This window comes from Callospermophilus lateralis, chromosome 9 (assembly GCF_048772815.1).
Source record: "Callospermophilus lateralis isolate mCalLat2 chromosome 9, mCalLat2.hap1, whole genome shotgun sequence".
Taxonomy (NCBI): Eukaryota; Metazoa; Chordata; class Mammalia; order Rodentia; family Sciuridae; genus Callospermophilus; species Callospermophilus lateralis.
Window position 1 is genome coordinate 101,620,023 of NC_135313.1, and position 13,090 is coordinate 101,633,112.

Sequence of the window (13,090 nt, forward strand, 5' to 3'; positions counted from 1 at the left end):
ACAGATCATGACCAAGTTCTGTTTAGTCTAGGAATGCAAGGCTGGTTCAACAATCAAAAACCGATCACTGTAATTCACTATACTAGGGAATTAAATAAGAACTTGAGCCAATGATCATGAAGAAAAAAACATGATGAAATTCAACATCCATTCATGGTAAAAACTGTTGCTAAAGTAGGCACAGAAGAGAACTTCCTTAAATAGATAAAGGGCATCTACAAAACATCTTAAGCTATCATCATGCTCAAATGTAAGACTCAACACTTTGCTCCTAAATCAAAAACACAAGAAATATTTCCATTCTCATCACTCCTATTTATCCCTTAGTGTAGCCAGAAAAGAAAGGAATGGGAAAAAAGGAAACACATTCCTTTTGAAATTAAAAGCAACTTCCTCATAACTGCTTTTATATCCTCAGGGTGAGGAAAAACAGGAAGGAAATTAAGACTGACTTGTTCTCTTGCTAAGCACAGCCTAGCTAAATCTACATATGTATAGCACTTGGCTTTAGTTTCTACAAGGCTTCTGTGGGTAAAGGGAGAAGCAAACTAGCTGCTTCTCCCCAATTTTATCAAACTGCATAAAATTCACTTTTTATGAGAGTGGCTGAATATGGACTGCCTGTGAGAAGGAAAGTGGAAGGAAGGGAGAGAGAAAGGAAATCTGTATTTTCAAATAAAATGTCTTATAAAAAATTCAATGGACTCTACACAAAAGGTCTTAGAATTGAGTTTAGTGAGACAGTTACAAGGTCCATTTACAAAGTCAACTATATTTCCATATATAAGTAATAAATAGTTGGAAATCTAAATTTTAAAAATGATAATATTAAAAAACCCACTTAGATATAAATCTAGCAAAATCTGTTCAGGATCAAGATGCTATAAACTCATACACTAATCAAATAAACAAATAAGGCAACATGCCATGTATATGGATCAGATGACACATTATTGCTAAGATACCTATTCTCTCTAAATTGATGTATAGGTTCAACACAATCAATTCTCAACCTGAATCCCAGAAGGATTTGTTGAAGATATAAAAAATCTGATTCTAAAATATATATGGAAAGAAATAGGTACAAGGTAAAAGTTATTAGGTCAAGGTTATCTTTTGGAAAAGAAAAATAGACTTGGAGGAAAAAAGTGGTGGACTTACATTACCTAATTTCAAGAATTTGTATAAGTATAATCAAGACATGGGGTTTTAGAAAGAGTAAATACACAGATCAGGGAAACAGAACATAAAACACACAAATGGACCCATGCAAATCCAGAGGTCACCAAAATATGGCTCAAAGCCTAAATCCGGCATTTATTTTTAGTATAGCCCTTGAGGCTAAGTTCTAACATTTCTAAGGGGTTGTTAAAAAAACAACAAAGAAGAACAGGCAACAGATCATTTTGGGTGCTCAATGCCTAAAATCTTTTATAGAATTTGTCAGACCATATAAAAATAGACTTCAAATGGATCATAGATCTAAATGTGATAGGTAAACCATGAAACTTTTACAAGGAAACATATGGATTCCCTCACCTCTCACTGGAAATCAAACCTAGGGCATCAGGCATGTTATGCAAGTGTTCTACCACTAAGCTAAACACCCAACTCTAAGGAAAATATATTTTATTGGTGCATTATAGTTGAATGTCATGGGATTTATTGTTTACATTCGTACATGCATACAATGTAACAAAATAATTGAGCCAATATAATTTCCCAGCATTTCCCCCTTTCCTCCCCTCCTTCCTGCCCTTGGTCCCTTTTTTCTACTCTACTGATCTCACTTGGACTTTCATAAGACCCCACTACCACCTTTCTTTTATTTTCTTTTTACCTTGGTTTCGAGAAAGAGTTTCTTTCTTTCTTTCTTTTTCTTTTTTCTTTTTTTTTTAAAAAAAAAAAAACACTTAATGTCTCATGGCTATAAATAAATTTTTCTCAGAAAATCCCCTTTTCTTTTTCTTTTTTAATTCAAGGATGAGTCTTTTGTTTATTTTCTTTCCTTTTTTTCTTTTCCTTTTTTCTTTCCTTTTTTCCTGTACATCCATGTTCACAGCAGTATTAATTCACAATTGACAAAAGAGGAAAATAACCTAGGGTCTATTAACAGAAGGATGGATAAACAATATGTGATAATAAACACATGGGAAATTATTCAGGAATAAAAAGGCAAATTCATAGGGATGGAAAAGTAGAATTGAGGTTACTATGGGCTGGGAAAAATTAGTATTTGTAGAATGGGTACAGAATTTGATGAAAAAGTTAAGAAAATAGATAACGGTGATGGTTGTACAACACTGTAAATATACTCAATGCCACTGTATTGTACTCTTTAATTTAAATGGTCAATTTTATGTTGTGTACAAAAGAAATAATTTTTTTTTTTTGTAGGGGGCAATGCTAGGGATTGAACTTGGGGCCACATGCATGCTAGGCAAATGCTCCAACTGGGCTACACCCTTAACCCCTTAAAACATGTTTGAAGATTTTTTTTTTAAATGAGCCAAAGAATTGAACAAAAGTTTAAAAGGTTATATCATAGGTGATGATGACACTAGGACAAACAAAGACTAAAGTTCAATGGGGAGATGACAATGATTTTAGGATCTGATAAATGTGAATACAGGTTATTTACTGCAATCTAACAAGCCACATCAAAACAGTATGTTAAAATGGTATGTTAATAACTTCCTAAGTTCATTTAATTAAGTCTCACTCAATGAATTTCATATGGAGCAGTAACATGGTCAGGAATCGCCTCAGAGGTATCTTCACTCACATGTCTAATATCTAGGTTGGGATTCCTCAGCCATCTTTTTCTCTATATGCCGTCTACCTGGGTCTCCACCAGTGTGGCCACAAGGGAGTCAGCCTTCTTAACATTGCAGCTAGACGCACTCCCAGAATGAGTTAACCACAAGACAGCAGCAGAAGCTGAACAATATATTCTAACAAACCCCAGAAAGTCCTCTAACATCTCTTCCATTAGATTCTATTGTGCAAGAAATCCAAAGGATCACCAAGTTTCAAATAAAGGGATTACATACCCTCTCACTCTCTTGGCCAAAAAAAACAAACAAAAAAACTTACAAAAAATTAAATGTAATCTTAAAACCACTGTAAGTTTCTTTGGGATGTCTTTGGAGTTTCAAGTTATAGAAAGATATCAAGACTGAGGGCTGGGGTTGTGTGGCTTAGTGGTAGAGCTCTTGCCTAGCATGAGTGAGGCAATTGGGTTTGTTCCCCAGCACCACATTAAACAACAACAACAAAAAAACCTAAATAAACAAAATAAAGGTATTGTGTCCAACTACAACTAAAAATATATATTTTTAAATAAATGACAGTGGAATGTATTATAATTCATATTACACATATATAGCACAATTTTTCATATCTCTGGTTGTATATAAAGTATATTCATACCAATTCATGTCTTCATACATGCACTTTGGATAATGATGACCATCACATTCCACCATCATCGCTAACCCCCTGCCCCCTCAGTTCCCCTTCCACCCCTCTTCCCTATCTAGAGTTCATCTATTACCCCATGTTCCCCCTCCCTACCCCACTATGAGTCGATCTCCTTATATCAGAGAAAACATTTGGCATTTGTTTTTTGGGGATTGGCTAACTTCATTTAGCATTATCTTCTCCATTTCCATCCATTTACCTGCAAATGCCATGATTTTATTCTCAAAATTTTATTGCTGAGTAATATTGCATTGTGTATATATGCCACATTTTTTTTAATTCATTCATTTACTGAAGGGCATCTAGGTTGGTTCCAGAGTTTAGCTTTTTTTTTTAGCTATATTGTGAACTGTGCTGTAAAATATTTTTGAATAATGAAACATAAAAAAGGAGAAAGATATCAGGACTGAATATAATAGATATGATAATCTTTAGCAACTGAAAAGAATGAAAGTAAAAGAAACAAAAATCAATGGTAAATCTTCAAGGAACATTAAAATACAAGGAATAGGTGAGGCAGATCCAGAATGTGATTGGAGAAGAGAACAGAGCTTTTTTGAAGTAAGGAGAGGTTAATGGTTATAAAGCCTTCTAGAGGACAAACAAAATGAGCCCTCATAAACTGATGAATTTCTTAACTAGATAATAATCAATGAGGAAGCAGTTTGGGTAGAAGAATGAATATTGAAGCAAGATTGCAATATTTACATGCTTGATGACAAAGTGTGACTTTGTTATATTCTCCCCCCCAAAAGTACAATGGAAGTGGGTGAGAGGTAAACAAAAAAATAAAATAAAAAACTGTTTTGGTTCTGGGGTTCTGAACCCAGGGTTGCTTTACCACTGAGCTATATCTCCATCCCTTCTTATTTTGACACAGGATCTTGCTAAGTTGCTAAGGCTGGCCTCAAACTTGTGATCCTCCTGCTTCAACCTCCAGAGTTGCTGAGATTCCCTGAGCCACCACACCCAGCCCAAAATATAAAATCTTTATGTTAATGCAATGTGATTTCAAATTGTATTACATATAACTACCCATTTTTTAAATTCTTTTTAAGAAAAAATATTTTTTTAAGGAAAAACAATTGCTGTTTAAAAGTGTTTAAACCTTCGGTTAAATGAGATAGACTGGACATGTCTACTTATTCTTTCCGGAAAGCCCATTTGTTTGTGGAAAAAAAGAAAGCTGTTAAAACCACAAGAACAACAGAGGAGAAGATATCAGAGATATTAACACACTCCAGAAGATGGAAATAACATCAAAGAGACAGCAGAGCTAATTCAAATATCCACAAAGAATACAAACAAGAAGCAAATCCAAAAGAGAAGGCCCCAATAGAGACACAAGTATAAAGAAAAGGCAGGATAAAGCACAAGGCTAAAAATAGTAAGGGAAGTAAGTGGTTGAAATCTATGCACAAATCAGTTATATTCTTTGGTTCTCAATTGCATTCATTTGAACAAAATGACTATACCTCAAAGGTCAAATAAGACAGACTACGTCACAGATCAAGTATAGAGCAGAACAGAATGCAAATCTTGTCCTTCAGATCCTATGGCCCATGCAGTTTTTACTACACTATGCTGTCTCCCTACACCACAGTGCTTCCTGTCTCAGTTGTTTGTACAGCATTTTTAGTCTTAATTTTTACATCACTTTATGCTTAGATTATCTGTTTGTGATATCTAAATAGCCTACAATCCAGGACTACATAAATCCAGACAGGTATCCTAGAATCTATCCTCAATACCTAAAATCCAGGGACAGATCTATTTAGTTCTTTGCAGAACCAGTGTTTTTTCCGCATGAGGTATTCTTAATAAAGAAAAATGCAAATTATCCCATAGTGATTCAAAGTTGAATGATATCAATAAATATTGACATGGGCTAGGGGTATAGCTTGATGGTAGAGTACTTGTCTACCACAAAAATAAAGGAAAAAAATAATATATAGTAAGTCGTTAAAAATTACTGTTAAAATTAAGTATTAAATTTATTTAGTGCCTATCTATCTCCAAATCCATTACTTGAGGAAAAAACAAAAACAAGCAAACTTAAATAACTTGTTAGAACAGCCAAAACTATAAGCTTTAAAGCATATCATAAACAAACCAAAAGAAGCACCAAAAGGAAATGCCTGAACATTCAGAAAAATTTTATCATAACATTAGTAATTCCTCATATGTAACACCTGTTGCTTTTCTTTGTGGAAACTAAACAAACTGATACAGAAAAAATTGTGTGTAGAATTCAAAAGACTAATGAAAAAGTAGATAACTTTCTGGGCACAGAGGCACACACCTGAAATTCCACACACTTGGGAGGCTAAAACAGGAGGATTGAGAGTTCGAGGCCAACCTTAGCAATTTAGTGAGAATCTGTCTCAAAATAAAAAGGGCTGGACATGTAATCCCCAATGCTATCAAAATAAGGAAGGAAGGGAGGGAGGGAGAGAGAGAGGGAGGGAAAAGCTGAACCAATATATATCTAATTTGCAGACAACGGATAATAACCTATGCAGGGCTATGATAGTTGGGAGAAAAAAACCTGAATGAATCTAGTTCCACACTGGTTTTCACCTTGAGGGTATTTTCCAATATCTTTATAGAGAACGAAAGTCCAAGTACCAAATAGCAAGCAGTCTTGCTATGATGAGAAAATGAGAATTAATGTTTGTGGCTACTAAGGCAGCTGGGTGACCAGGTGAGGGCAAGATAGATGTCTCCACCAATGGGCAAATGGACAGACTATATTTTAACAAGTCCACAGCAGTATTTCTGATCACATGATCCTCCAGAACCTTGTCACTTTTTTCAAAAGACAGCACATTTATCTTTCTTTTACTGTGAGTGTGCCTTTTATGAAAACTTTGACAAGCAAAATATGGTGAAAATAACATTATAAGACTTCAAAGCATCAGCTAAGAAAAGGTAATATGGCTACAGTCTCTCTTTCTCTCTCTCTCTCTTTTTTTTTTTTTTGGTTCCTGGGATTAAACTTGGGGGCACTTGGCCACTGAGCCCTATTTTGGTATTTTATTTAGAAACAGGGTATATCACTAAGTTGCTTAGCACCTTGCTTTTGCCGAAGCTGGCTTTGAACCCATGATCCTCCTTGTTTCAGCCTCCTGAGCTGCTGGGATAACAGGCATGCATCACCACGCCCAGCCAGTCTGACTTTTTATGTAAGAGTGCTCACCCTTGGAAACCAGCTACTGTGCTATGAAGCAGCCCAAGGTAAACAAAGTAATCATATATAGATGCTTCAGTCCCAGTTGAGGTTTCCCTGTTTGTGGATAGTCTCCAGCCTTTGAGTCTTCCAGCTGAGGCCTGACATATAATGGAGCAGACAGAGCATTCATGTGTGAATCCCCAAATAACAAAAAGAATTCCTGGGGATAATAAATGGTTGAGTTTTTCATTGTTGCTGTTTTTGGTACTTACTTGAAAGGCTGAGGCACTTAACCACTGAGCCACATCCCTGGCCCATTGTTTGTTTGGTTCTTTTTTTGGGGGGTAGGGGGCGGTGGACAAGGCCTTGCTAATAATTTGACAATTAAAGTTATCAAAAGAAAAATTATGCTAGATGGGAAACACAGAGAATCCTTTTATGATACTACAAAACAAATACAAACTGTAAGTTAAAATGAAAACAAAATATTAACTAACATCGGGCTGGGGATGTGGCTCAAGCGGTAGCACGCTCGCCTGGCGTGCGTGCAGCCCAGGTTCGATCCTCAACACCACATACAAACAAAGATGTTGTGTCCGCCGAAAACTAAAAAATAAATATTGGAAATTCTCTCTCTCTCTCTCTCTCTCTCTCTCTCTCTCTCTCTCTCTCTCTCTCCCTTTCTCACTCTCTCTTAAAAAAAAAATATTAACTAACATCAACTTACAACAAGAGTTTTTTTAAGTTTATGACCCTCAACTAGCAAGCTAGTTAGGGATTTGAGACCTCTGATCCTGGTTTTCTAATTCTAATGAGTTAATATCAGGAAAAAGAGTACCATTTCTTATACCAGTTGTTTGATACTTAAAGAGTTTCCATTAATCAGAAATTTTTACGAAGCAAAATTTCCTTCATTTCATAATATTTTTACATAGTTGCTATCTATTAGTAGATGATAGAATAGAAATAAAAATTAGAAGTTCAACATTGTAGAAAAGACATACTGAATTGTTGTATATACTAAAAATATCTCAAAGGTTATTAATGTGCCTTTCATCAATCTGCAGTCTCTTTTCTGATGTGAAATAGCTTGGAATTTAGGATAAATTAGCAATTCTGCTGTACAGTAATATACAACAGTTTGAACTTAAGAAACCGATAAATAAAGATGAGCATTTTCAATTACTCAGAAGAAAACAGCTATGTCATAGTGAATACTTCGAAATGAGTAATTCCAGTTTAAATATTAATATTAAAAACTATTATTTTCATAATAGTAAATTTCACGGTGTGATAACAGTACTATATTAATTCAGGAGTCTCTTTGGATGCTAAAGCACTATGGATGAAATCTACTACTTTGAGAAAGTTTGGGGAAAAAAAAAAGCAAATGTGCAAAATGTTACTATAAGTTCAACACAGTAAATCCTTTTATGATATTCTCAAACATGTTGGTAAAGGGCATGGGGTATTTATTGTACTATTTTTTTAATTCTTTCTTTATATTTAAATTTTTTAAAATAAAAAAGGGGGGAATACATCCTTGTTTGTATATCAATATGTGTACAAGAATGCTCAGTGCAACAGCCCAAAGTAGAAACAATCCAAATATATAAACAATAAATTGACAAGCAGATAAATAAGTGGATAAACTGTGACACATTCATACAAAAGGCAACTGTCTAGCAATGAAAATGAACTATTATTATTAATACCAAATGGATGAAACTCACAAGTAACAATGAGCAAATGAAGCTAGACACAAATTGCATAAATAAATATTAAGATAATACTCAAGAGCAGGAATATCAATTATCTTTATTTAGCAAAAGTTTTACAGATAGTTCAAGAAAGACTACAATGGAAACATATAAGTTATTTTAGAGAACAAATTCCATTCAGGTACCTTCAACCACCCACATACTATTTCTGGTTTGTTAACAGTGTTCAGTGGGCAAGATTTTTTTAAAACACCCAATTTGAATGAGAACACATACCTAACACAAACCTGTATCAAAGACTTTCATATCTGAATAACTTTTCAAACTACACAACTTAATAATTCTAGTTTTAAAATACATTTAAATTCAGACTAAAAAGTAGTTATGATGATGATAATGATGATTCAAAGAAGAAAAAATAATATACTTACATTAACTTTGAAAGCTTGTACAGTGTTATCCAGAAGAAGGATGTTGCAAACCACCTCTGTATTCTGTCTGTCTCGGGCCAACTCTGATGCTCGTACATTGTAGGTTCTGCCAGCAGGCAATCGGAAACGTGAGGTCATTACTGTCCACACAAGATCTAAGTTTTTAAAAAAAATCACCAAATAAAAGGACTGTGGAAGACACAATGTTGTTTAAAAGATAATTGTTATTTTTTTAAATTAAAACTTGGGAAACTAACAAATTTTGAAACAATAGGATAAGAACTGTAGGTATAAAAAAATACATATACACACAAATATATATTTCATCATCTAAACAAATATTTATTGCCTTAAAAAAGGCTTTATTTTTAACTGCTCCAAAGAAAATTCAATATTCTAAAATTTCAGGAAGTCACATTACAATTTAAAATACATACATAAATAAGGGAGAGGGTAATGCCACCTCAGGAAGCTGAATGTTATTCATTGATGCAAGTATTTAAAATCATTGTAGAATGACAAAAGGTAAGATAACTTTTAGGCCATTCCCTAGAAAACTTAAGATTTTAGGAAAACGGGAGGTTTTCTTTGTTTTTAAATATAACAATAACCTTCATTTTAACTATCCTCAAACTTAGTCCTTACAAAATAAAAACTAGGTTGGGGTTGTGGCTCAGTGATAGAATGCTTGCCTCGCACATGTGAGGTACTGGGTTCGATCCTCAGTACCACATAAAAATAAATAAATAAAGATGTTAAAACAACAAAACAAAACAAAATAAAGACTAAAGAGAAAACTTAAGCCTACCAATCTTTGCTTCTGAATTTTTAACTTAAGAAAACAGGAAAAACAGAATGTCTATAAAAGAACAGAAATCATAATGATATCAACTACATGTTAAGACAATGAAGCTGCAGCTCCAATGTTCTGGGGGGAAAAATAACAGAAACACAGGCTTTTATATCCAGAAAACTAACATTCATGTTAGAGAAAACTCAAAACATTTTTCAGATATTCCTTGATTCAACATTTAAAATTCATAAAGTTTTTACCTTAAAATCAATTAGATAAACTAAAGTAGGAAGAAATGTAAGTATTTAGGAAGTTTTAATATGGGTAAAGAAAAGTAGTAAGCAATGTGAAAATGAGTAAATAAAATAGTAATAATAAAAAAAGAAACATTTCAAATCAGTGGTATTCATTTAAAGTTGATTTCTATTCATGTCAATAGGTAAAAGCTGAAAGTAAGTCAACATTATGAAACAAAGAACTGCAGACATTTTATCTTCACAGCCTGTGTTTATAGTATATAACTAAACGAAGGATATTCTTTTCCATTACAGGGAGTCTGACAATTAACTGGCATGACCAAAAGGGTCTTCCCACCCCACCCCCACAAGAAAGCTACATTCCAATTCAAATTATACAAACTTCCAAATAGCCACTCTAGGCTGTCCATGGTTTATTATGTTAACTAATCAGTGAGAGAGAGAGCCCAAAGGAATAATAAGTGATCTTTGTTTCTGAAACAGAAACCAAAAAACACTACATAACTAAGTTATCTGGGTAGGATGTGCATCATCTGCCCTCCAACTGCAGGAAGATGCACACAGCTGCAGGAAGATGCCCATCAGCTTGGGAACACCCATCAACCACCTATATAAGCTACCTGGATCAAATTCCCCTTAAGAAGGGTGTTAGATACATGATTCCCCTTTCTTCTTATTGAGTCAGTTTTTCAGTCAAGGTCAACTTCCTTGCCTCAACATCTTTTGTCCCTCGGCTTAATTAGCTGATCCTGAGGGACCAGGTAGACTTTACCTCCAGTAATAATTATATAAGTATAAAAGTAATATGAGAAATAGTTTTAGCATGTTAAGATTCATCAAGTACATAGGCAGAATTAATACTGTCAAAATGGCCATATTACCAAAAAGTACTATACATGCAATTCCAATCAAAATCCCAATGACATTCCTCATAGAAATATAAAAAGCAGTCATAAAATTCATCTGGAAAAATAAGAGACTCAGAATAGCTAAAGCAAGAAGAGTGAAGCAGGTGGCATCACTATAGCAGACCTTAAACTATACTACAGAGAAATAGTAATAAAAACAGCATGGTATTGGCACCAAAATAGACTGGTAGACCAATGGTACAGAATAGAGACTAACCCACATAATTACAGTTATCTTATATTAGACAAAGGTGCAAAAAACATACATTGGAGAAAAGATAGCCTCTTCAACAAATAGCGCTGGGAGAACTGGAAACCCATATGCAACAAAATAAAATTAAACCCCTATCCTCACCATGCACAAAACTCAACTCACAGTGGATTCAGGACCTAGGAATTAAACCAGAGACCCTGTATCTAGCAGAAGACAAAGAAGGCCCCAATCTCCATCATACTGCAGTAGGACCCTACTTCCTTAATAAAACTCCTATAGCATAAGAATTAAAATCAGTAATTAATAAATGGGATGGATTCAAACTAAAAAGCTTCTTCTCAGCAAAGAAACAATCAACAAGGTAAATAGAGAGCCTACAGCTTGGGAGCAAATTTTTTCCACTTGCACATCAGATAGAGCACTAATCTCTAGGGTATATAAAGAAATCAAAAAGCTAAACACCAAAATAACAAATAACCCAATCAATAAATGGGCCAAGAAACTGAACAGACACTTCTCAGAAAGTGATATACAACAAACCAACAAATATATGAAAAAATGTTCAACATCTCTAGCTATTAGAGAAATGCAAATCAAAACTCCAGTCAGAATTGCAGCTATTAAGAATACTAACAACAACAAGTATTGGCGAGGATGTGGGGAAAAGGGCACACTCATACATTGCTGGTGGGACTGCAAAATGGTGCAGCCAATATGGAAAGCAGTTTGGAGATTCCTTGGAAAACTTGGAATGGAACCACCATTTGACCCAGTTATTCCACTCCTTGGTCTATATCCAAAGGAATTAAAAACAGCAAACTACAGGGACATAGCCACATCAATGTTTATTACAGCACAATTCACAATAGCTAAACTGTGGAACCAACCTAGATGCCCTTCGGTAGATGAATGGATAAAGAAAATGTGGTATTTATACACAACAGAATATTACTCAGCAATACAAGAGAATAAAATCATGGCATTGGAGAATATAATGCTAAGTAAGCCAATCCCAACAAAACAAATGCCAAATGTTTTCTCTAATATAAGGAGGGTGATTCATAGTGGGGTTGGGAGGGGAAGCATGGGAGGAATAGAAAAACTCTAGATAGGGCAAAGGAGAGGGAGGGGAAGAAAGGGGGCAAGGGGTGTAAAAAAAGATAGTGGAATGAGATGGATCTCATTACCCTAAGTACATGTATAAAGACAACGAATGGTGTGAATATACTTTGTATACGACCGAGATATGAAAAAATATGCTCCATATGTATAATATGAAATGTAATGCATTCTATTGTCATATATAACAATTTTGAATAAAAACAGTTTTAAAAAAGAAATAAAAACTCTCTACTCCAAAAAAAAGAAAAAATTAGGGCTGGGGTTGTGGCTCGGTGGTAAAGCACTTGCCTCAAACCTATGAGGCACTGGGTTTAATCCTCAGCACCACATGAAAATAAATAAGGTATTGTGTCCATCTACAACTAAAAATATTTTTTTAAAAAAAGATTCTTATCAAAGTGCATAAATGCATTCTACTGTCATGAATAACAAATTAAAACAAATAAAAAAATTATACAAAGATTCACCAATTAAAAGTCAGCCATTAGCAAAGGAGGGGAAAAAAACAAAACAAAACCATGACTCAAATTGTAAGCTGCCTCCAAGAAACTCTCCACAAATTTAACAATATAGGCAAGTGGAAAGTGCAATTATGGGAAAAGACTTATCAAGGAAACATTAATACACACAAACAGGAGTGCCCATATGGACATCAGATAAAGTCGAATTCAGATTTAGAACAATTAATTCTTGGGAACATGTAGGGATAGTACATAATGATAAAAGTGTCAATTCACCAGGACACAGCAATCCTAATTGTGAATGCACCAACAGAGCTCCAAAATTTATGAAGCAAAAACTGTAGAACTGAAATAAAAACCAGAAATCCATTATTATACATAAGTACAATAGTCTGACACATAAAATGGACAAATTTCTAAAAAGGCACAAAATGCAGAATTTAACCAATATAAAAGATAATTTAAACAGCTCTGTTACTATTTTAAAATTTGAATTTATAATTTTAAAACTTCCAATAACTCTTCAGA

The 13,090-nt window shown here is 34.2% G+C and overlaps 1 protein-coding gene across 3 annotated transcripts in view; it reads right to left on the bottom strand.

Moving 5' to 3' along the window:
- The window catches only part of Ptpn4 (protein tyrosine phosphatase non-receptor type 4), a 180,840-nt gene that overhangs the window by 125,293 nt on the left and 42,457 nt on the right, over nt 1-13,090 (bottom strand). For all 3 annotated transcript variants that reach the window (XM_076866759.2, XM_076866757.2, XM_076866758.2), the window contains exon 2: nt 8,808-8,962. In XM_076866759.2, the coding sequence (XP_076722874.1) occupies nt 8,808-8,945 (138 nt within the window). In that variant the 5' untranslated portion in view covers nt 8,946-8,962. The remainder of the gene's footprint in view (nt 1-8,807; nt 8,963-13,090) is intronic.